The sequence below is a fragment of the Benincasa hispida genome, chromosome 1, assembly GCF_009727055.1.
Source record: "Benincasa hispida cultivar B227 chromosome 1, ASM972705v1, whole genome shotgun sequence".
In the NCBI taxonomy this organism is placed as follows: Eukaryota; Viridiplantae; Streptophyta; class Magnoliopsida; order Cucurbitales; family Cucurbitaceae; genus Benincasa; species Benincasa hispida.
In genome coordinates this window covers 16,771,093-16,794,248 of record NC_052349.1, presented here as the reverse complement: position 1 = coordinate 16,794,248, position 23,156 = coordinate 16,771,093, and the positions used below count along the sequence as shown (strand labels likewise).

Sequence of the window (23,156 nt, the reverse complement as noted above, 5' to 3'; positions counted from 1 at the left end):
TTATATTCCATGGCACTTAATATAAATCTCATTTACATTAATCCTCCACTTGATGTATTTCATACACCATACCGATCATATCATATATAATCGAATTACCTCTTGTCAATTTGAACATTTCAAATAAACAACAAGAACTGATCTTAACTTGAATCCATTGAGCTACCAAGGGACCTTATGGACCTGTAGCTCGAAGCTCCAACGGTACGTGAATAACTGACTGAAACTCTTTAGTCACGGGATCCACCATTGTTAACTGATAGGCACTCCACTAAAGACCAACAACTAACTCTCTTTACCACAATATATTTATGTGTTCATCTTAACCAATCAATAGTGCGACAACCCTTCACAGATCGCTCGTAAGTACAACTCGCCAAATAACTGTTATGTCCCAATAGTTACATCTAACTCCTTAAGTACCCACTGAATCCTCTAAGAACATAAGTCATAGTCTTACTATGACTGAGCTCTCTTCCAAAGAGAAGTTGTGCCACTATGTTCAAGCCCCGGATCCAGCCCTTAAGGAGCAATCTATCTACTTATCCCCTACTTCGGGGAATGTAGTGAAATCCATCTTGTGTAATTGAGTTCCCAGCTCCCAAATCAGTAAAGTCCCCAAAAAGTAGGCATGTTGAGTTGGCAATCTGGCCATTCTCACCCATACTACTCAAAGGACTGCCCTCAAAGGAAGGAGTTCCCAAAAACACTCAGGATTGACCGTCGTGTCACCTATGGCATTTAGGTGAGATGTAAATGTTGACTTGCATTTGAATGCAATATGTATGTGATGATATGACTTTACTTAATTCATGCAATATTACTTCTAGATATGTGTTAGTAATAGATGTTCTTGTAGTATGCTATGCGTTGGAACCAAGTATAATTCCACCGCAAGTTTCTCAGTGTGATCTGAGGTTGAACACAGGGACTATTTTGAGGTTATTGCGTTAGTTTATGATACATGTGACCAGGTTTTTTCAATTTAATAATAAGTAATAGTTTGTGACAAGTATATAGAAATTGCGATAAAGTAAAGGGAAGCAGTAAAAATATGATAATAAAATAAAGTGCAGTAAACCTAAGCTCAGATGGTATAAAGAATATGGGCTTTTCTAGGTTTACAAGTTACTTGGTTCAAGCTGGCTGTGAAGATTTACACAATCATGTAATGCGATGGCAATTCTTATGTACGAAGCAAAAGAAAAGATAACTAGTATAAACATCGCAAGTTCTTTAATTGCGTTAAAGTGATAAACACGATTCCATTTTTTCTAGGGTAAACCTCTCGGTGATCGGCTGCGTGTCCCACATCTCTGTGGTGAAACAGGACTAATGTAATGAACGCAAGGTTGCTTCCATCTCTGGAAGTACTACTCGCTTTAGTTAATGCATTCTTCTAACCTTCTCTCGACCAGATCAGAATAATCTTCACTTCTGCTCTTACAGGTAAAGATGTCGTCTAGCATGCCTTACTAAACGCAATTATCTCTTTTAACTCTGATTAAGTACTTGTTTAATTTCTATCTAAACTACACCGGGATTAAGAACACTTCTCAATGAAGAAAGCAGGATAAACGGTAGAGAACGAAAATAGATAGAGAAGTGGTAAAGACATTCAATATATCTATTTAGCGTCTGATACATGATGTGTGAATGAAGGGGTAAAGAAGATAAAATACAATGATGGAAAGAGATAGAAAAACAATACAATCAAGTGCCAACGTTCGGCACCGATTTGGATGGAGATTTGTTTGTCGGAATAGATGGATCGTGTGGAAGGATGAGCTTCCCTCTCAGGCTGTGCTGCATGACCGGTAGACAGGAATCTGAGTATGGCACTTCCACGGTGGGGATCTGGCAGATTACACTGAGACTCACCTCTCGGCGCTTGTCTCTTTTTCTTCCCAGATTTCTTCAGTTTAACACTCAGCTCAGCCTTTCTCTCAATGATTCCCTAATATCAATTCGCCCTCATATCCAATAGCCATCCTCTTTTCTGTGAATTCTATTGCGGGTATTTATAGGTGAAGATCTTTGACTCCAGTCTTGTGGTCCCCACTTTTGTTATAGAAAATTCTCACAAATATGGAGGGATATTATTCCTTTTGTTATGCAATCGAACCGTCAAATCTGCACAATCGTTAGCTGTTACACGTGTCACAATCCTCCACTTTTGCGTTGCTCCAGCTGCATCTTTCGATCAAGTGTTCGCATGCGGTGTTGTTTTTATTACCACATGCGATTGAAAGTCAACTCTGGATCGACTGCCGCATTGCGCCATCATTGCGTTAATCATCTCTTCATTGTGAATTAACGGGCGCAATGTGACGGAGATGCGTTGGTCAGTTTGTCTTGAGCTTTGATCGCAAGTGGTGACTTGGTTTCCTGCAAAACAGAGTAGAAGTCTTCTTTTCTTCCATCTTAATGATGTTAGTGGGTGTATTTGCGATGATTTATAATTATTGTATTTCGAAGCTAATTTTCATACATTTGGCGCATATTTATTCTCTTTTGGCCACAATATCTAGATAAGACAGTATAAATAACTTGTATTTCTACAAGTTAGCAGTAAGTCTCTAGTATCAACGGTATTATATACAAAGTCTAGTCATCTCATGGTCCGGTCTTATACAAACTCTTTGTATACGACACCCCCACTGGCATGTCTCGGCATGAATGGTCAGGATCTACCATCTGTAGTAGTTTACAACACTTGCAAACCTTTACAAAGTGGGTCGTATCCATAGTGTCACCAAGATCAGGTATCCCACCTTAATCCTTATACTACGGACCTATTTAGGTTATCACTTAAGGCATGATTCACTTGTATATCACATATACATGCTTAAGTTAACATAAGATAACCATGGAGCTTTGTTTATTGGATATGAGTAAATGACAATGAAATAATAGTTATTGTATTCATAAAACAATGTGTATAATTACAAAAAACGAGACTCCAGGAGAATTAGGACACCAATCCCAATGGGATATTCATAAAAATCATAGCACAAGCAAGATCTCTTCTAGAAGCTTCATAGTTAAAGAGGGTCGGATTTAGGACTACTTTTCCTTCATTGGTTTTTGTGGGTCTCAAACATGATTGCCTAATGTCTCTTTTGTTGGGAATGGTGTCCTAAATCTCCTTGTAATCTCGTAGTTTGTAAACTCTGTATAAACATATTGTTATTAATAAAATAAATGTTATTTTATAAGCATATACTCAATCCAATAAACTAAAATCCGAGGTTATTTTATGTAAATTTAAACAAGTATGTAGAGGCATACAGGTGGATCTTGTTTAAATGATAGCCTAAATGGTCTGTAGTAGATGGATAAGTTTGGGTACCTTATCCTGGTGACACTACGGATACGACCTGCTTTGTAGGTGTTACAAATGTTGTAAAGTGCTATAGATGATTTGATCCTGATAATTAATGTGGAGACATGCGAGCGGGGATATCCTATACAAAGAGTTTGTATAAGACAGTACCACAGAATGATTAGTCTCCTTATATAACACCGTTGATAATAGAGACTTACATTTAACTAGAATGACCATAGATGACATGACCTAAATCCTGAGTGAGTTGTGAACTCCTGCTCATGAAGGTGGTCATTTGATTTGTGTAGGTGAGAGTGGCCATATTTCCAACTCAACAAGCCTTTCATTTTAGGGATTCGTTTGATTGGGGAGCTGGGAACTCAGCTATACAAAACGAAATTCACTTCTTCCTCGATGCAGGGGCAAGTAGATAAATTGATTCCTTAAGGGCTGATTCTGGGTCTTAAACATAGTGGCCATACCCTCTCATGGCCAGAGAGAACTTAGTCATAGTGGGACTATAACTTATTGTTCATTAGAGGAATCAGTGATACTTAAGGAGTTAGATGTAACTACAGGGGCAAAACGATAATTTGGCCCAACTGTACTTACGAGCAACTTGTGAAGGGTCATCGTACTGTTGATTGGTTATATCCAATGGACACAAAAATATATCTGTAGTGCGAAGAGTGCAACTATGTCTTTAGTGAAGTGTTTGACAGTTAACGGATTGTGGATAATGTAATTAAAGAGTTTAATTAATTATTCACGTACTGTTGGAGCTTCAAGCTACAGGTCCATAAGGTCCCCTTGGTAGCTCAAAAGGATTAGAGTTAATTTGAATTGTTCAAATTAATAAGAGGGAATTTAATTATATATGATATAATTAAATTAATTTAACTATATATGATATAAATGATATAATGTATTTGATACATTAATTAAAGGAATAAATATTTGAATGAGATTCAAATAGTTGTTAATTTAATATAAATATGATTTATATTAAATGCCATAAAATAGAGAAAAAGAACTATAGTTTACATTGTATGTGATGCAATATTAAAACAATATGTTATAAATATAATATGATAAGTTGATTGTCATATTTATTTATATTATTTATTATTTTGAATAATAATCCAGTTTTCTAAAAAACTAACTTAGTGGGTGGTTATGGAAATTTTATGGCAATTAGAATAAAATGAAAATGAGTTTTTCATTTTACTTCGAAGACTATGATACACCAAATAGAACAACAAGATCACAAAGGAGAGGCTATGCGATAGTCTACACGACAAACATAGAGCATATACGATATGCTCTCTTTGTCTATGCAATAGCCTATGCGATAAGAAGTTTTGCTATATGATAGCCTAAACGATCGAGAAGTTTGCTATGTGATAGTGCTTCTTCTTCGATCGTCTTCCTCCTCCAAACTCACAAATATCCTCTTAACCAAAATAGTCGGAGTCCACCACTCCTAGGTTCTCACCCTGAGCATACTGAGGAATTAGAGTGGTAGTGTCGTTGTTGGTTCGTGGATCGAGTTGTTGTTTACTGCTTGTTTGAGATAAGTGTTCGTGACTTGTTCGAAGCGTTCGTGAACAAGTTGGATCGATGGATTACTTGAAGAGTAATTCTTCATAGGTATAGTCTCTCAACTTTTGTTTTATTTCAGAAGCATGTTGTCATTTAGTTTTTGGTGCATAATCCGTTCTGTATGACTGTAAATGTATGTGTTCAATCACAGTGGAATTTGGACGATCCGCTTCCACTTAAGAAACTCCTCATGTTGAGTTTCCCTTCATCTTTGTCTCCGTAAGGGACAAATTTTGAAATGGTCGTGTAAATTTTTTGTCCCATTTTTAGATTCCCTTCCTAACTTTTTTTCACAATATTTACATATTGCTTTCATGGTGTCATTTATTTTTTTGTCTTTTATAATGATTCCATACTACTGACGTCAAGCTATTACTTTTTAGTACATCCTCATTATCATCAGTATCTAATGTAATAGGTGTAGATTGATCAATACCACTAGAAAGACTGTTTATTGAGGTTGATTCGCTCGTGTTCATAGATGTTGGAGTTGAACCACCTTGTTCTAACTCATTATTATTCGATAGAGTCATTTTCAAATTTCACCTACAAATAGTCAAATAGTAACAAAACAATCATAAAATCGAACAACAAAAATCGAATTTGTACACCAATAATCAAATTTGTCTACTAATCAAATTTATACACCAAAAATCGAACAACACAGTAACAATAATCAAATTTGGTATGTAAGAACCAATAAAAATAACTCACTTTTATCTTCTGCACACATCAAATTCAGACATAAATCAGATCGGCCAAAGATGACTCAATTTTAGACATACCACAAATCAAATTCGAATTTCTAACAGATCAGATCAAAGATCAGACATACTAAAAATTGGACATACCTTCAGATTTCTAACGATTCAGACATATCAAAAATCAAACGAATAACTATAACTCATTTTATCTTTTACACAAATCAGATCAGAAAGTGGAGATTCCAATTTCAGGCATACCTTGGGATGAAAAGACACTGACGACACTTTAGACAACAGATCTGACAGAAGGAAGCCGAGGAAGACTGATTGAGCACCAGTGAGATGTATGATAGCAACAACGAGGAAGATTAATCGAGTTCGAAGAGGTTTATGCTCGAATCCTAGTCTCTAACGCTGCGATTTCAACAATATGGTGGTCGGTGGGTGGGACTGAGATGCGAAGGAGGAAGTTTAATGGGTGGGTGAAGCAGAGACGCAAGGGAGGAAGTTTGGTGGGTGGGATGTGTTGGGAATGGTGTCATAAATCTCCTTGTAATCTCGTAGTTTGTAAACTTTGAATAACATATTGTTGTTAATAAAATAAATGTTATTTTATAAGCATATACTCAATCCAATAAACTAAGATATGATGTTATTTCATGTAATTTAAACAAGTATGTAGAGACATACAAGTTGATCTTGATTAAATAATAACCTAAACGATCTGTAGTAGATGAATAAGGCTGGGTACCTTATCCCGGTGACACTACAGATACAACCCACTTTGTAGGTGTTACAAGTGTTGTAAAATGCTAGATGATCTGATCCTGATCATTCATGTGGAGACATGTGAGCGAGGGTATCCTATACAAAGAGTTTATATTAGACCAAACAACGAAATGATTAGTCTCTTTATATAACGTTGTTAATAATAGACACTTACATTTCACTAGGATAACCATAGATGACATGACTTAAATCCTGAGTGAGTTGTGAACTCCTGCTCATGAAGGTGGTCCTTTCATTTGTATAGATGAAAGTGGCTTGATTGCCAACTCAACAAACCTACCATTTTAGGGATTCGTCTGACTGAGGAGTTGGGAACATAGCTACACGAGACGAAATTCACTCCTTCCCCGATGTAGGGACAAGTAGATAAATTGCTCCATTAAGGACTGATTTCGGGTCTTCAACATAGTGGCCACACCCTTTACTGGCCCGAGAGAGACTTAGTCATAGTTGAACTATGATTTATTATTCATTAGAGGAATTAGTGGTACTTAAGGAGTTAGATGTAACTGATGAAGAAAGGAGAACGAGAAACGAACATACACTTTATGTGGAAACCTTAGAATAAGGAGAAAAAACCACGATTGAGACTTATTTTTTATTATTGGTTTGATACACAAAGTACAAGAGAACAAGCCAAATAAATAGACAATGGGAAGCCCTATGGTACATAAAATTACTAAAATATCCCTAGGGTAAAATGCTATTTTCGACACTTCCCCTCAAGTTGGGGCATAAATATCAATAAGGCCCAACTTGCTGACACAATAATCAAAGCTTTGTTTGAGCAAACCCTTTGTGAGCACATCTACAACTTGTTGATTTGAAGAAGCATAAGGAATACATATACTTCCATTGTCTAGTCTTTCCTTGATGAAATGTCTGTCAATCTCAATGTGTTTTGTTCTGTCATGTTGAACTAGATTATTTGCAATACTTATTGCTGCCTTATTATCACAAAACAGTTTCATTGGGAGCTCGCTACCTTAATGAAGATCCGACAACACTTTCATCAACCAGATTTCTTCACATATCCCTAAACTCATGGCTCGATACTCGACCTCTACGCTACTTCTGGCCACAACTCTTGTTTCTTACTTCTCCAAATCACTAGATTACCCCAAACAAATGTGCAATACCCAGATGTTGACTTTCTATCAACAACAGACCCTGCCCAGTTAGAATCGGTGTAAGCTTCAACGCAGCGTTTATCAGACTTCATGAACATCAAACCCTTACCAGGTGTTCCCTTCAAATATCGTAGGATGTGTTCAACTATTGTCATGTGTTCCTCATAAGAAGCCTGCATAAACTGACTGGCTATACTAACTGTGTAGGATATATCGGGTCTCATGTGAGATAAGTAGATCAATATTCCAACTAACCGCTGATACCTTTCTTTGTTGACAGGGACACTATTACCTATATTGCTAAGCTTTGGGGTGTCAACAGGTTTGCACCCAGTCATTCATGTTTCTTTTAGTAGGTCAATAGTGTATTTCCGTTGGGACACTGAAATCCCATCCTTTGATCGAGCTATTTCCATTCCAAGGAAATATCTTAACTTCCCAAGGTCTTTAATCTTGAATTCTTTGGCCATCTTTGCTTTAAGTCTCATAACTTCATCATCATCATCACCAGAAAGCACAATATTGTCGACATACACAATAAGAACTGCAACCTTCCCTGAAGTTGATATATTTGTAAACAGTGTGTGGTCTGAGTGCCCTTGGGTATATCCTTGTCCTTTGACAAAGGTGGTAAATCTATCAAACCAGGCCCTCGAAGACTGTTTCAACCCATATATCGACTTCCTCAGTCGGCATACCTGGTGTTTGAATTGATCTTCAAATCCGAGGGGAGGACTCATGTAGACTTCCTCTTCAAGTTCCCCATTGAGAAATGCATTCTTTACATCCAATTGATGCAGAGGACAATCTTTGTTCATTGCAAATGACAGTAATACCCGGATAGTATTAAGCTTAGCTACGGGAGAGAATGTCTCGAAGTAATCCACATCAAAGGTTTGAGTAAAGCCTTTGGCAACCAATCTGGCCTTGTATCGGTCAATCGTTCCATCAGACTTATACTTTATAGTAAAGAACCATTTGCACCCAACCGTCTCGTGCCCTTTGGGTAGAGTCACCTGATCCCACGTTCCGTTTTTCTCAAGTGCCCTCATCTCATCCATGACAGCAGCCTTCTATTCAGGAGTTTCCATTGCAGCCTATATGCTACTCGGTACCATCCCTGTATCTAGACTGGTGGTAAAGGCCCCAAACTGGGGTGACAGGTTACTGTACATCATGTAACTGTGCATAGGGTACTTCGTACATGATCGAGTGCGTTTCCTTAGGGCTATCGAAAGATTGAGGGATGCATCATGCTCTTCCATACGTCAAGTTTCCTACTGTGATTGATTGTCTCCTCAGCCTGGGTTTCACCTTCATAGGTCCCCTTCATATCATCATCTCTAGTATCATTCTCATTTTTCGGAACTGTTTCCTAATCACTATTTACTGTTGTCTCTCCATCTGCCATGGTGGTGCTGTCAGCACTTTTTCCTCCTTTTTCCTCTCTGCAACCGTCAATCTCAGCACAAGTATCAATATCATTAATTTCAGGAATGCACATACCTGATGTTGGATTTGACTCATGGACCGGAGCCGGAGATGTGACAGGTTGCGTTGTTTCCTTACTGAGATTCTTCCTATAGTATGTTATCCATAAGACTTGGTTGATAGGGAGGACAAGGTCGACATGTTCAGGAATCGGAGATGACTCTAAGGGAATTGCATACATAGACCAGTTAGCCTCTTCACTAGAGTTCTCCCCCTGAAGATGGCTAACGGGAAAGAATGGTTAATCCTCAAGAAAGGTGATATCCATGAAAACAAAATATTTGCGAGATGACGGGTGGTAACATTTATACCCACGCTGATGGAGCAGATACCCAACAAAGACACATTTTTTAGCACAGGGTGTGAATTTCATGCGGTTTGGACCATGAGAATGAACAAAGGCAACACAGCCAAATACCCGAAGTAGAACATCTGAGATTAAACGAGTAGTTGGGTATGACACCTTAAAACAATCTAACGGATTTTGAAGTTGAGGATTCGAGAGGGCATTCGGTTGATTAAGTGAGCGACAGTAAGAACAACATCTCGCCATAGATAAGATGGGAATGGTGTGGATAGCATTAAGGAACGGGCGACTTCCACCAAATGGCGATTTTTCCTCTCGGCTAACCTATTTAACTGTGGAGTGTAAGCACACAAACTTTGGTGGATAATCCCTTTAGAGGTGAGGAAGTCCCGGAAAGAAACCCCTGACTACAGGCTACGACTAAAGGGACGATGCTGGATTCGTCTGAAACTGTCCATCGACTAGGGGCTTGCGTAGGTGCAAGACGCGATCGAGGGTAGCCAGTCGTGACTTCTGGGTACGACGCATCAGTTGAGTGTGACGCGATCAGCTGGGGAGCAGCTCCGATCGGCTGGGCTTTGAAGATCGAACGACTCTGAACACTGATTGACACTCTGATTTGAGGTAGACGGCTCGACTGGCTGCTGGGCATGGACAGTGATCGGAAAAGGTAAGGGAGTGCAGCTTAGAGGTAACGATCGATGGCTGCTTGGACGGTTGCTGTGATATTGACATTTGCGGCCCCACCGATCCCCACAGTGACTGCTGAAGGAGGTTGTTGATTCTCGTCGATGACGGCTAGGGTTTCGTCCCCTTGCTCTGATACCATGATGTAAAAAGGAGAACGAGAAATGAACACACAGTTTACGTGAAAAACCCTAGAATAGGGAGAAAAAACGACGATTGAGACTTATTTTTTATTATTGGTTCAATACAAAAAGTACAAGACAGCAAGCCAAATAAATAGACAATGGGAAGCCCTAGGGTACATAAAATTACTTAAATATCCCTAGGGTAAAATGTTATTTTCGACAGTAACTATAGAGACAAAATGGTAATTTTGGCCTGCTGTACTTACAAGCAATTTGTGAAAGGTCATCACACTGTTGATTGGTTATATCTAATGGACATAGAAATTTATTTGTAGTGCGAAGAGTGCATCTGTCGATCTTTAGTGGAGTGACCGACGGTTAACGGATGTTGAGTAATTAAAGAGTTTAATTAATTATCCAAGTACCGTTGGAGCTTCAATCTACAGGTCCATAAGGTCCCCTTTGTAGCTCAACAGGGATTAAATTGAGAATTATTTTTGGATTAATTTGAAGTGTTCAAATTAACTGAGGGAATTAGTTATACATGATATAGTTAAATTAATTATATATGTGATATAATTAATATAATGTATTTGATACCTTATAATATGAGAGGAATTTGAATATGATTCAAATAATGATTATGTGAATGAGATTCATATAATTAAATTTAATATAAATGATTTATATTGAGAGGAATTAAAAATTTGGATATGATCCAAATATAATTTATATGGATGAGATTCATATAAGTGGATTTAATATAGATGTGATTTATATTAAATGCCATATATGGTTGAGAGAAAGTAAAATCTATAATTTATGTTGTATTTTATGCAATAGAAAACTATAGGCTATATGTTATATTTGATATAACATATAGTGTATATATCTAATAAAGTTGTTGTTGTATATATATATATAACTTATTAATTTAATCGAAATTAATAAAAAAGGAAGGAGTTACAATTCCCTCCCCCATTCTCTCAAGTTAACTTACGTGGGATTCAAGAGGTTGAATTAATCATTTTCTTCCTCAATTCACTCTGAGAGAAGAGTTCTCTCTTTTAAGAAAAAATTAACAGAGAAGAAAAGTTCTTCTCTTCCCTCTCCTCCTTTTCATCTCCTTTCCCTCTTCCAAGGATTCAAACAAAGCCTACAACTCTTGCTTGAATCCTTTATCCTAAGAGAATACATAGGGTTCTCAAGTGGTGGTGTCTGTTCTTCAAGAAGGAGTTGCGCGTGGAGAAGGAGTTCTATTCATGGCTTGTATGAGGGAGTTCTTGAAGAAAGCGTTCTTTAAAGGTAAGGGTTTCTAAAACCCTTTGTAATTGTTTTAAAGCGTGCTGTAATTTTAAGCAAATACATATTTTGTTGTTGTTTTACTGTAATACAATAAAAAAAATGGAATTTGGGACGATCTTTGCTTCTGCTCAAAGGATATTTTCAAAAAATTTCCTTCAGGATGGCCGACGGGTGTGAGTGTGAGAGGCGATGGAGGAAGTTTGGTGGATGGGTAGTGGCAACCGGCAAGGGAGCAAGTTTGGTGGGTGGGATGGCCGTGGGCGATGGGAGTGAGTCACCGCAAGTTTTTTTTCAAAATCACTGTGAGTGTGAGTGTCACGTCATGCGAGAGGGAGAGGAAGTTCAGGTTAAAGTTTTATAATTTATATATATATATATTGAAAGGAATCGAACACGAGTATTTCCATGAGCAGTGGAAAGATCATTCCAAATTACAATTGTATATGAACTTTACAATTACAATCAGAAATAGAAACATACGGTTATGCAAAATATAGAAATTATATCATGATATACAAAAAGATCAAGGACAAACGCTACACACTTTTGCAGACTCATCGCCAAGCTCCTTGATCACGAATGCTCGATCACAACAACACAACAACCACAAACTTTCGTCCAACATGACCGCTACATTGCACGAACATCGCGCCTCGAAACTATCGATTGCCTTGTCACGAACACCCCGAAAACAACGAACGGCCATCAACAGAACCTCGACGTGCGATGAGTAATACACCACCAAGAAAGCTACCTTGGATTCTCGTCGTGAGAATCCAGAGTGTGGGCTCTGTGTGACTTGGTTTGAAGCAGAAAACAGAGAAAACACAATTGTGTAAACGGTTGAGCAGCGAGAGGGCAAAACCTATCTTATAGGTCGATGCCCAATCGTTTAGGAAATCTAATGTATCGGCTAATAAAAGCTATGCGATCGTTTAGGTCATCGCTTAGTCTAGTGCCTGTCGCCTTACTAACATCCACGATTGTTTAACTATACTTCCAAGCTGCCGCTAGTAAATCCAATTTACTTGACAACTTCCATGAGTAATTTCGAGATTGAAAGCTCATAATCTCTGCCTTTTCTTTTTTTTTTTTTAACAAAATTAGAAAAAAAGAACATTTTTCCTTTATCTCAACGTTACCATGTAACACGAATAACCTCCCACCAAATTGGTTATTAGAGAAAAAGAGTAAATGATCCAATAATTAAATTATTATCAATATAAATATACGAATTATCATACTAGTTACTAACCTATGTTTAATATTCACTCATGAAACATATAAACCATAGCTCTTTTCTATTCCATGTAACTTAATGTAAAATCTTATTTACATTGAATCCTCCACTAATATATACTCATATCATCATACGATCAATCGTATATAATCGAATTACCTATTGTCATTTGAACATTTCAAATCAACACCAGGAAAGTGATCCTCAACTGAATCCATTTAAGCTACCAAGGGGACCTTATGATCTTACTCGAAGCTCCAATGGTAACGTGAATAACTGATAAACTATTTACAACGGATCCACCATCTGTTAACATGCCAGGGCACTCCACTAAAGACGACAACTGAACTCTCCCTTACCAAGAAGTTAATATATGTGTGCATCAAACCAATCAACATTGCAACAACCTTTCACAGATCGCTCGTAAGTACGCAACTCGGCCAATAACTGTTATGTCCCAATAATTTTACATCTAACTCCTAATCACCACTGAATTCCTCTAATGAACATTAAGTCATAGTCGTTACTATGACTGAGTCCTCTCTTCCAAAAGAAGAGTTTGGGCCACTAATTCCAATGCCCCCGAAATCAGGCCCTTAAGCGAAGCAATCTCTCTACTTATCCTGCTGTCGGAAATAGAGTAACCATCTTGTGTAAGTGAGTTCCCAGCTCCCAGATCAGACAAGTCCCCAAAAAGGTAGGCATGTTGAGTTGGCAATCTAGCCACTCTCACCCATACTAATCAAAGGACCGCCCTCAAAGGCAAGAGTTCCTAAAACACTCAAGATTGAGGTCGTGTCACCTATGGTCGTTTAGGTGAGATACAAGTCTCTAGTATCAACGGTATTATATACAGAGTCTAGTCATCTCGTGATTCGGTCTTATACAAACTCTTTGTATAGGACACCCCTGCTCGCTTGTCTCCACATGAATGGTTAGAATCTACCATCTGTAGTAGTTTACAACACTTGCAAATATCTACAAAGCAAATTGTATCCGTAGTGTCACCAGGATCAGGTATCCCACCTTAATCCTTATATTACAGACCCATTTGGGTTATCACTTAAGGCATAGTCCACTTGTATATCACATATATATGCTTAAGTTTACATAAGATAACCATGGAGCTTTGTTTATTAGATTTGAATAAATACCAAAATGAAATTACTGTTATTTTATTCATAAAACGATGTGTATCATTACAAACAACGAGACTCTGGGAGAATTAGGACACCAATCCCAACAATCTCCCACTTGTCCTAATAACCCGAGAGACTATGTACAATACAATATAAAACATGTACAATATACAATAAACTAGGGCATATCCTAGTATCATCTTCTCCTTGCCCTAGATAAGATGTCGCATGTCCCGCAAACCCAAACTCTCCCGGTGACCCTTAAACACTTTAGCCGTGAGAGCCTTTGTAAAGGGATCAACAATGTTGTGTTCTGATGCGATCTTCGTGACTATCACATCACCGCGATGCATAATCTCTCTGATGAAGTGGTATTTCTACTCTATGTGCTTACCCCGACGATGACTCCGAGGCTCCTTCGAATTTGCCACTGCTCCGCTGTTATCACAATAAAGAGTGATGGCAAATCCATATTTAGAACAACTTCCAAATCTGAAAGGAATTTCCTCAGTAAACAGCCTCCTCAGCTGCTTCACCAGCGGCTACGTATTCAGCTTCCATAGTGGAGTCCGTGATGCATCCTTGCTTGATGCTTCGCCACACTACAACCTCTTTATTCAGAGTGAACACTGACCCCGATGTCGGTTTGCGAGAATATCTATCGGTCTGAAAGTCAGAGTCTGTGTATTCTGTAAGGATCAGATCCTTATCTTCATACACAAGCATGTAGTCCCTCGTTCTCCAAAGATACTTGAGGATCATCTTGACCGTCGTCCAGTTATCAAATCCTGGATTGGACTGATACCGACTGACAATCCCTACTGCATAGCAAATGTCGGGTCTGGTACATAACATTGCATACATTAAGCTTCCTACAGCTGAAGCATAGAGAATCGGTCTCATCTCCTCAACTCATGAGGTGTCTTAGGACATTGATCCTTAGACAAAACGATTCCATTTGAAGGGTAACAGACCCCTCTTAGAATCCTGCATCTTGTACCTGATCAACATTTGATCGATGTACGATGCATGAGACAGGGCTAACCATTTGTTCTTACGATCCCGAATGATCTGGATCCCTAGAACATACTGTGCCTCACCCAAATATTTCATTTGGAACTGGGCAACTAGCCAGTTCTTAATGTCAATCAGATACCCTACATCATTCCCAATGAGTAGGATATCATCCACATACAGTATCAGGAAAGCTACTGAGCTATTGATGATCTTCTTGTAGACACGAGGCTCATCAACGTTCTGATCAAAGCCAAATGACTTGACCGCAGTGTCAAATCTAATGTTCCATGATCTAGATGCTTGTTGCAGCCCATAAATGGACCTATTAAGCTTGCAAACTTTTTGCTCTTGATCTGGAACTATGAACCCCTCTGGTTGAGTCATATAGATGGTCTCTTTAAGATTACCATTAAGAAAGGCAGTCTTGACGTCCATTTGTCATATTTCATAATCATAAAATGTGGCTATGGACAAGAGAATCCGGATAGAATTGAGCATGACAACAGGTGAGAACGTTTCATCATATTCAACTCCTTCAACCTGGGTGATAACCTGTAGAAATATAAGTTATTTATGCCACCTTATCTAGATATTGCGACCAAAAGTTAGTAATTATACGCCAATTGTATGAAAATTAACCTAGTATGACAATAATTATAAATGTTCGCAATTACACCCACTAACGCCAAAAAGATGGAGGACAAGCCAAAATTTACTCTGTTTTGCAGCAGATCAAGTCACCGCTTGCACTCAAGGCTCATGAAAAACTAATCAACGCATCTCTGTGATATTGTGCCCGTCAATTAACCACGAAGAGAAGATTACCGAAGTAACGGCGTAATGCGACAGTCGGTCCAGAGCTATGCTTCGACCGCATGCGGTAATAAAAACAAACACCACATGCAAGCCCATGATCGAAAGATGCAGCTGAGTACCGCGAGAGCGGAGGATTGAGACACGTGTACAACCAACGGTTGTGCAGAATTGATGGTCTGATTGTATAACAGAAGGAATAATATCCCTCAATCTGCGGAATTACCATAACCATCAAGTGGGGACCACAAAGTCGGAGTTAAAGGATCTGCACCTATAAATACCCCAGCGATTTCAGAGAAAAATATGGTATTAGATACTGGGCTAAGTGTTGTGAGATTTTAGAGAGAAAAGGTTGAGCTGAGTTCTGAAGCGAAGAAATTTAGGAAGAGAACGAGATAAGGCTGAGAGGTAAATCTCTGATCTGACCTGCTATATACCCGATCGAAGCTCTATGCAGAGACCCCTGCTACCGGTGGAGCAAGCCTAAGAGGGAAGCTCTTCCTGCAATCGAAACCATCCTATCCGGCAAGCAGACCTCTATCGAATCTATGCCAAGACATTGGCACCAGATTGTATTTGTTCTATCTCTCTTTCATTGTATTCCATATTTTCTTTATCTCTTTATTCACATATCATGTATCAAACACTTAGTAGAAATATTAAATGTTTTGATAGATTTTGTTTACTATTTTCTTTCTGTTTTCGTTCACCCATTAGTCACTTTCTTCATTATGTTTTCTTAAGCCCTTGATGAGCAATATGAATCACCAAGAACTTAATATGTATTAAAGTTATAAAATACGTTTAGCTAAAGCATGCTAAATGACATTTTCACCTGTGAGAGCAGAAGTGAAGATGTTATTCTGATTTATCGAGGAAAGGTCAGAAGAGTGCGTTAACTAAAGCGAGTAGTCCTTCCAGACATGGAAGCAACCTTGCGTTCATTACGTTAAACTCTGTTTCACCACAGACATGTAGGAAACACGGCCGATCACTGAGAGGTGTATGCCGAGAGAAGAGCGGGACAATATCTGTACCTTCAATTCAATTAAGAACTTACGTTGTTTGTAATACTTATCTCTCTTTCTAATCTGTTCACAAGACTTGTCATCGCATCCCACGTCTTTGCACAACCTTCACAGCCAACCTTAATCCTAGTATCTTGCACATGAAGCCTGTATCTTGTAACATCTAGCTTAAGTTTATTATATTTTTATGTTTTATCGCAATTTTATCGCTTTCCTTTATTTTACTGAAATTTACATACTGTACACACCTTTTATAAAGAATTAAAAACCCGGTCGCATATACCATGAAACCGGTACCACTTCCCCGTGTTTGATCTCGGATCATACCGAGAAACTTGTGGGGGAATTACACTTGGTTCCATCGTAAGAAAACTTGTGACAACGCAGGGCATACTCCTGAGCAATCCCTAATTAACGCATAAATAGTAGTAGTATCACATCATTATGAGCATTTAATATCATTCATTCATACCGAACGCATTATAAATCTACAAGTTTATGGCGCCGTTGCCGAGGAGGCTGGTTAACGGTTAGTGTTGAATATTTTCATGTTATGTGCAGGACAGATCTCTTTGTACTGACTGTTCAACGCGGATAGCAGTCTGATGACTTAGGAGTATTGGAGGTAGTCTGGTAACTCTAAATGGACCTAGAGATCAAGTACATTCTTCGCACAGAGTTCATCAGGGTTGAATTAACTGGTGAAAAAGTATAGCTGAAGAGAATATGGCTCCTGCTAGAAACCTGAGGGGAGATTTTCCAGTGCAAGATCCTGTTTTTCTTGCCGCTGATCAAAACATCCCTATGAGGGAGTATGCAGCGCCAGATCTTTACAATTTTTCACCTGGAACTTCAAAACCAGTAGTTAAGAGGAATGCAAGCTTTGAGATGAAACCTATCATACTGCAAATGATTCAGAATGTGGGACAGTTCGGAGATTATCGGGAGAAGACCCACACGCACATTTAACAAACTTCGCAGAATATATAGTGAATTCTCTTCGCCTGGTGTAACTCAAGAAAATCTTAAACTGTATCTATTCTCGTACACATTGTGGGATGAAGAAAAGAGGTGGGCTCAAGCATTAGAGTCGGGCGAAATTCATGGATGGGGACAGTTGTTTGATAGGTTCATGAATAGATTCTTCCCTCCATCTATCAACACAAGGAGGCGAAGAGAGGTGTTGAATTTCGAGCAAAAGAGTTATGAAACACTGAGCACCGCTTAGGTGCGATTTTGATGGTTAGTAAAGAACTGTCCGCATATTGGGATTCCTGATAGTATCTTGATGGAAACCTTTTACAATGGCCTAGATCCATCAACGCAAGCAGTTGTCGACTCCTCTGCAGAGGGAAGATTAATGAATAAGTCATATACAGAAGCAAAGGACATATTTGATCGTATATCACGACATTCTGATGAATGGATTGATAATGAGATTGAGGTAAGATGTCTAGAACCAGAAAGAGTAGAAAGCGTCGATGTGCCAACAGACAAAATGAGCGCACTGGTCGAGTAAATGACGACGATGACATCGCTCCTCCAGATGGTGGCTAATCAGCAGAAAACTCTCTCCTAAAGAGCAGCGCAAGTTAACGCGGTGACTCATATGACTGCTATGGATTTCACTCAATGGGGAAAGGTACATCTAGCAGATGTCTGCCCATGGGATCAACAACCCGTATATGCTATTTATGATGAATCATGGGGCAATGACCACAACCATGATTGGTTGGATCACCCAATTTTCGGGTTGGATGAGAATCTCATTCACGAAGGCCATAGTTTCTATTAAGTTAGTTATCAAAAGGATCGAGGCAACCCTCCGATCTTCACTACCCCGGACTGCAGTCCAAGTGATTCTCAGGGTACACAACCATGCGACCAACTATTTGTATATGATACCTCTTACAGTACATCGGCTCTGGAAATGTTACTAAACCATTACATTGAAAAGAGCGAGGCAATGAGACAGTCACAAGCTGACTCTCTCAAAGGATTAAAAGATCAAATAGATCAGTTTGCGAGAGAGTTAAAGAAGAAAACGCTTGGTACATCACCAGGAAGTTCAGGAATATTGGGACTAAAAGGTAAAGAACAATGTTATGCCGTGACATTATGGAGCGGCAAAACAACAGCCCCCATTGCGCCGAAGGTACTAGATGCAGTAACAGTACCAGCTGATTTAACTATTGATGATGACCAAGTACAAAATAATGAAAGCAATCCCAATTCGGTACAAGACTTAAATTCAGAAGCAAGATTATTTACAAAAGATGAAGCTTCTCAAGACTTAAATTCTCACTCAATGCAACCTCCAACCAACAACACACAACAAGCATATGACCTCACTGAGAAGGAAACACGTCGGGATTCTCCATCTTTCCCGTTCAAGTTGAAAAAGAAAGACGATAGTAAGCAATTTCAGAGGTTCTTAGACGCTCTACGACATCTGTATATTAATATTCCCTTAATAGAAGCATTAGAACAGATGTCAAGCTATGTGAAATTCCTCAAGGACATTCTAGCCAACAAGAGAAAGATCAGAGAAAATGAAACAATTGCACTAACATACGAGTGTAGCGCTTTGTTTCAAAATAATCTCCCCGCTAAAATGAAGGATCCTGGGATTTTTACATTACCCTGCATCATAGGAGGGAAGATGGTCGGGAACGCACTGTGTGATTTGGGAGCGAGCATAAATTTGATGCCCTTGTCAATCTTTAAGAAGCTGGACATCGGCGAAGCCAGACCAACCACGAATACATTACAGTTGGCCGATGTTCAATAAAGCTTCCAGAGGGCAAGATAGAAGATGTTCTCGTGTAGATAGACAAGTTTATCTTCCCCGCAGATTTTGTTATATTGGATTATGAGGCAGATAGAGAAATCCCTATCATCCTGGGACGCCCATTTCTTGCCACAGGACAAACATTGATTGATGTGCAAAAAGGAGAGTTGACCATCTGGGTCGATGATCAAGAGGTAAAGTTCAACGTACTCAAAGCGTTAAGGTATCCAGGAGATGTGGAAAACTGCCAATATATCGAAGAACTGCAGGGAGAACAGTTGCACGAACCCCTGAAGGAAATAGAGGAGGAAGATGTTGAAAATGGTGCAATATTGGAGAAGGATTGTGCCGCAATTCATGCTGAATCTAATTTTGAATCGCTCGAGTTATCTAAACGAACTTCATAGCACATTAAGCCATCTTTAGAAGAGCCACCTATGTTAGAGTTAAAGCCGTTGCCGGTGCACTTAAAGTATGCTTACTTGGGAAGTAACGATACGTTACAAGTTATCATCTCTGCATCACTAAGTAAGGAGAAAGAAGATGCTCTCATACGGATCCTAAGAAACAACACAAAAGCCTTAGGATGGACCTTGGCAGATATTCGAGGAATTAGTCCTTTGTATTGCATGCACAAGATTCGTTGGAGGAAGGAAAGAATGGATCAGTAGAAAGGCAGCATCGCTTAAAACCTGCCATGAAGGAGGTTGTAAAGAAGGAAATAGTGAAGTGGCTGGATGCTGGTGTCATCTACCCGATATCTAATAGCAGCTGGGTAAGCCCAGTGCAGTGTGTTCCAAAGAAAGAGGGGATGACAGTCATCACCAATGACAAGAAAGAGTTGGTTCTCACAAGGACAACTACGGATGGAGAATCTGCATGGACTACCGCAAGCTAAATTTGGCCACTAAAAAGGACCATTTTCCACTCTCGTTCATTGACCAGATGTTGAACAGACTTGTAGGGAATGAATTTTTTTGCTTTCTTGATGGCTATTCAGGGTATAATCAAATAGCAATTACGCTAGAGAATCAGGACAAGACAACCTTCACGTGCCCATTTGGTACGTTCGCATTCCGACGCATGCCATTTGGACTCTGTAATGCACTAGGCACTTTTCAACGATGCATGACGGCAATATTTTCAGATTACTTGGAAGAGTCAGTTGAGGTTTTCATGGATGACTTCTCAGTTTTCGGCAGTAACTATGACTTCTGTTTGACCAACCTTGAGAAAGTCTTGAAGAGACGCGTGGAAACAAATCTTGTACTGAAATAGGAAAAATGCCTCTTCATGGTGGAGGAAGGAATAGTTCTGGGTCACAAAATCTCCAAGGCAGGATTCGAAGTTGATCAAGCAAAAATTGACGCAATTTCCAAATTACCACCACCAGTGAATGTAAAAACACTAAGGAGCTTTCTGGGTCACGCGGGGTTTTATAGAAGATTTATTCGCAATTTCTCTCAGATCGCAAGACCCCCTTAATGCACTTCTCAAAGTTGATCGCAAGTACAATTTTGATGATCCCTGCACTAAAGCATTTAACACATTAAAAGATTCACTTGTCTCCACTCCGATTTTGGTTGCGTCAGATTGGATGCAACCCTTTGCATTGATATGTGACACTTGTGGATATGCGGTGGGCGCAGTTTTGAGTAAACACCGGGAAAAGGTTTTGCATCTCATTTATTATGCGAGCAAAACATTGAACGGCGCACAAGAGAACTATACGACCACAGAGAAAGAAATACTTACAGTGGTATTTACACTGGAGAAGTTTAGACAGTACCTGATCGGAACAAATGTGGTGGTGTATACAGATCACTCTGCGATTAAATATCTAATGACGAAGAAGAATGCAAAACCAAGATTGATACGGTGGGTATTGCTCCTGCAAGAGTTTGACCTAGAAATTAAAGATAGGAAGGGCACCGAGAACTAAGTCGCAGATCATTTGTCAAGACTAGAAAATTGTGAGGTTCAAGGGACAGAAAAATGAGGAAAAATTCCCCGATGAGCTGCTGATGGCAATAGGCGTTAATGTTCCCTGGTATACGGATATAGTAAACTTTATAGTTTGCGGCCAACTTCCGGATGATTATACCTACTAGCAAAAGAAGAAGCTAAGACACGACGCAAAATTTTATTTTTGGGACGATCCATTCCTATATCGACAAGGACCTGATCATATAATACGTCAATGCGTTCCTGAGCACGAAGCCAAGAGCATTTTAGAACTCTGTCATGAGTCCCCATATGGAGGACATTTTGGGGGGCAAAGAACTGTAGCAAAAGTCTTACAGAGCGGCTACTTTTGGCCAACTTTCTTCAAGGATGCCCATGCCCATGTTGTGCAATGCGATAGGTGCCAAAGGACAGGGAATATGTCCAAAAGAAATGAAATGTCATTGACGTCAATCTTAGAAGTTGAATTATTTGATGTATGAGGAATTGACTTCATGGGACTGTTTCCACCATCTAAAGGTCATCAATATATTTTGGTTGCGATTGATTATGTATCAAAATGGGTTGAGGCCATCGCATGTGCCAAGAATGACGCAACCACTGTGGCAAAGTTTTTGAAGAAGAATATTTTTGCGCGCTATGGAACGCCACGTGCCTTAATCAGCGATGAGGGCTCTCACTTCATCAACCGCATAATTGCTAACCTTTTCACTAAATTCAACGTTAGCCATCGAGTGGCAACTACTTATCACCCACAGACTAATGGGTAGGCAGAGATCTCTAATAGGGAGATCAAAACAATCTTAGAGAAGGTGGTTAATACTGCCAGAAAAGATTGGTCACCCAAGCTTGACGAGGCACTATGGGCTTATAGGACTGTTTACAAAACACCACGGGTATAACATAATGGATGTCGTTTAGTTACCATAATTGTCTGATATTCGCCAAGGGGTCCTTAATTAAATGCACTATGTTGAGGTATCCTCCATAAATGTATTTAGTTAAGGGGTGTGCTGCGGGGAATGTATGCGTGTTGCCCGTCTCAGCAAAAATGTATCTGCGTTTAATTGGAAGCATGACATGAACTGCAAATCCATGCACCCTTCGAATCAAATTTTGTAACTTAACCGAATTCTTTGACTCGTGTACAGGCATGAGAAAATGTGTGTTTGTAATGTGACCATTTGTAATATATTCACATACTTTGTTAATAGTCAATACAATCAATGTACATAATTCACTCTACTCTTTGCTTGTGCCTCTTTCTTTACCTTCCTTTGTTGTTAATCTTTGCTATATTTGTAATCTTGTTTATTTTACGATCTTCATTGTGTTGTTATGATGTATTATATGTTTACACTTAGAAACATTCCTATACTTAGTAAATTTTGACTAACACTTAGTTAAATGCTTAGTTTAGCAGTACTTTACCTTTTTATCTTTCCAAGTTCTGCTCAAACCTTCTTTTGGAATTTTCTTTAAGTGTTTGTCTAGTCTATCAAAAAATACAATTGAGAAACCTTGCTCATCTTTAAATTTGGGGGTGGGAAGGTTTGAGCAGATGAACTCGGAAGTATGTAGCATTTCAGAAAATGCGTCCATTTTCATTTACAAAAAAAAAAAAAAACAAAAAAAAACTGCAAAACTCCAATGTCAGCACAAGGGAAAATTTCAAAAACTGTTCCAACCTGA

At 39.0% G+C, this 23,156-nt stretch overlaps 1 protein-coding gene across 1 annotated transcript; it reads right to left on the bottom strand.

Moving 5' to 3' along the window:
* Positions 1–7,486: 7,486 nt before the first annotated feature.
* LOC120076120 (uncharacterized mitochondrial protein AtMg00810-like) lies at positions 7,487–7,891 on the bottom strand. The gene has a single exon (XM_039029900.1). The coding sequence runs from the start codon at positions 7,889–7,891 to the stop codon at positions 7,487–7,489; it is 405 nt and encodes a 134-aa protein (XP_038885828.1).
* Positions 7,892–23,156: the final 15,265 nt, after the last annotated feature.

Coding starts and splice junctions, on each gene's coding strand:
- LOC120076120 (XM_039029900.1), bottom strand. CDS start 7,891: ATGACTGGGTGCAAACCTGTTGACACCCCAAAGCTTAGCAATATAGGT.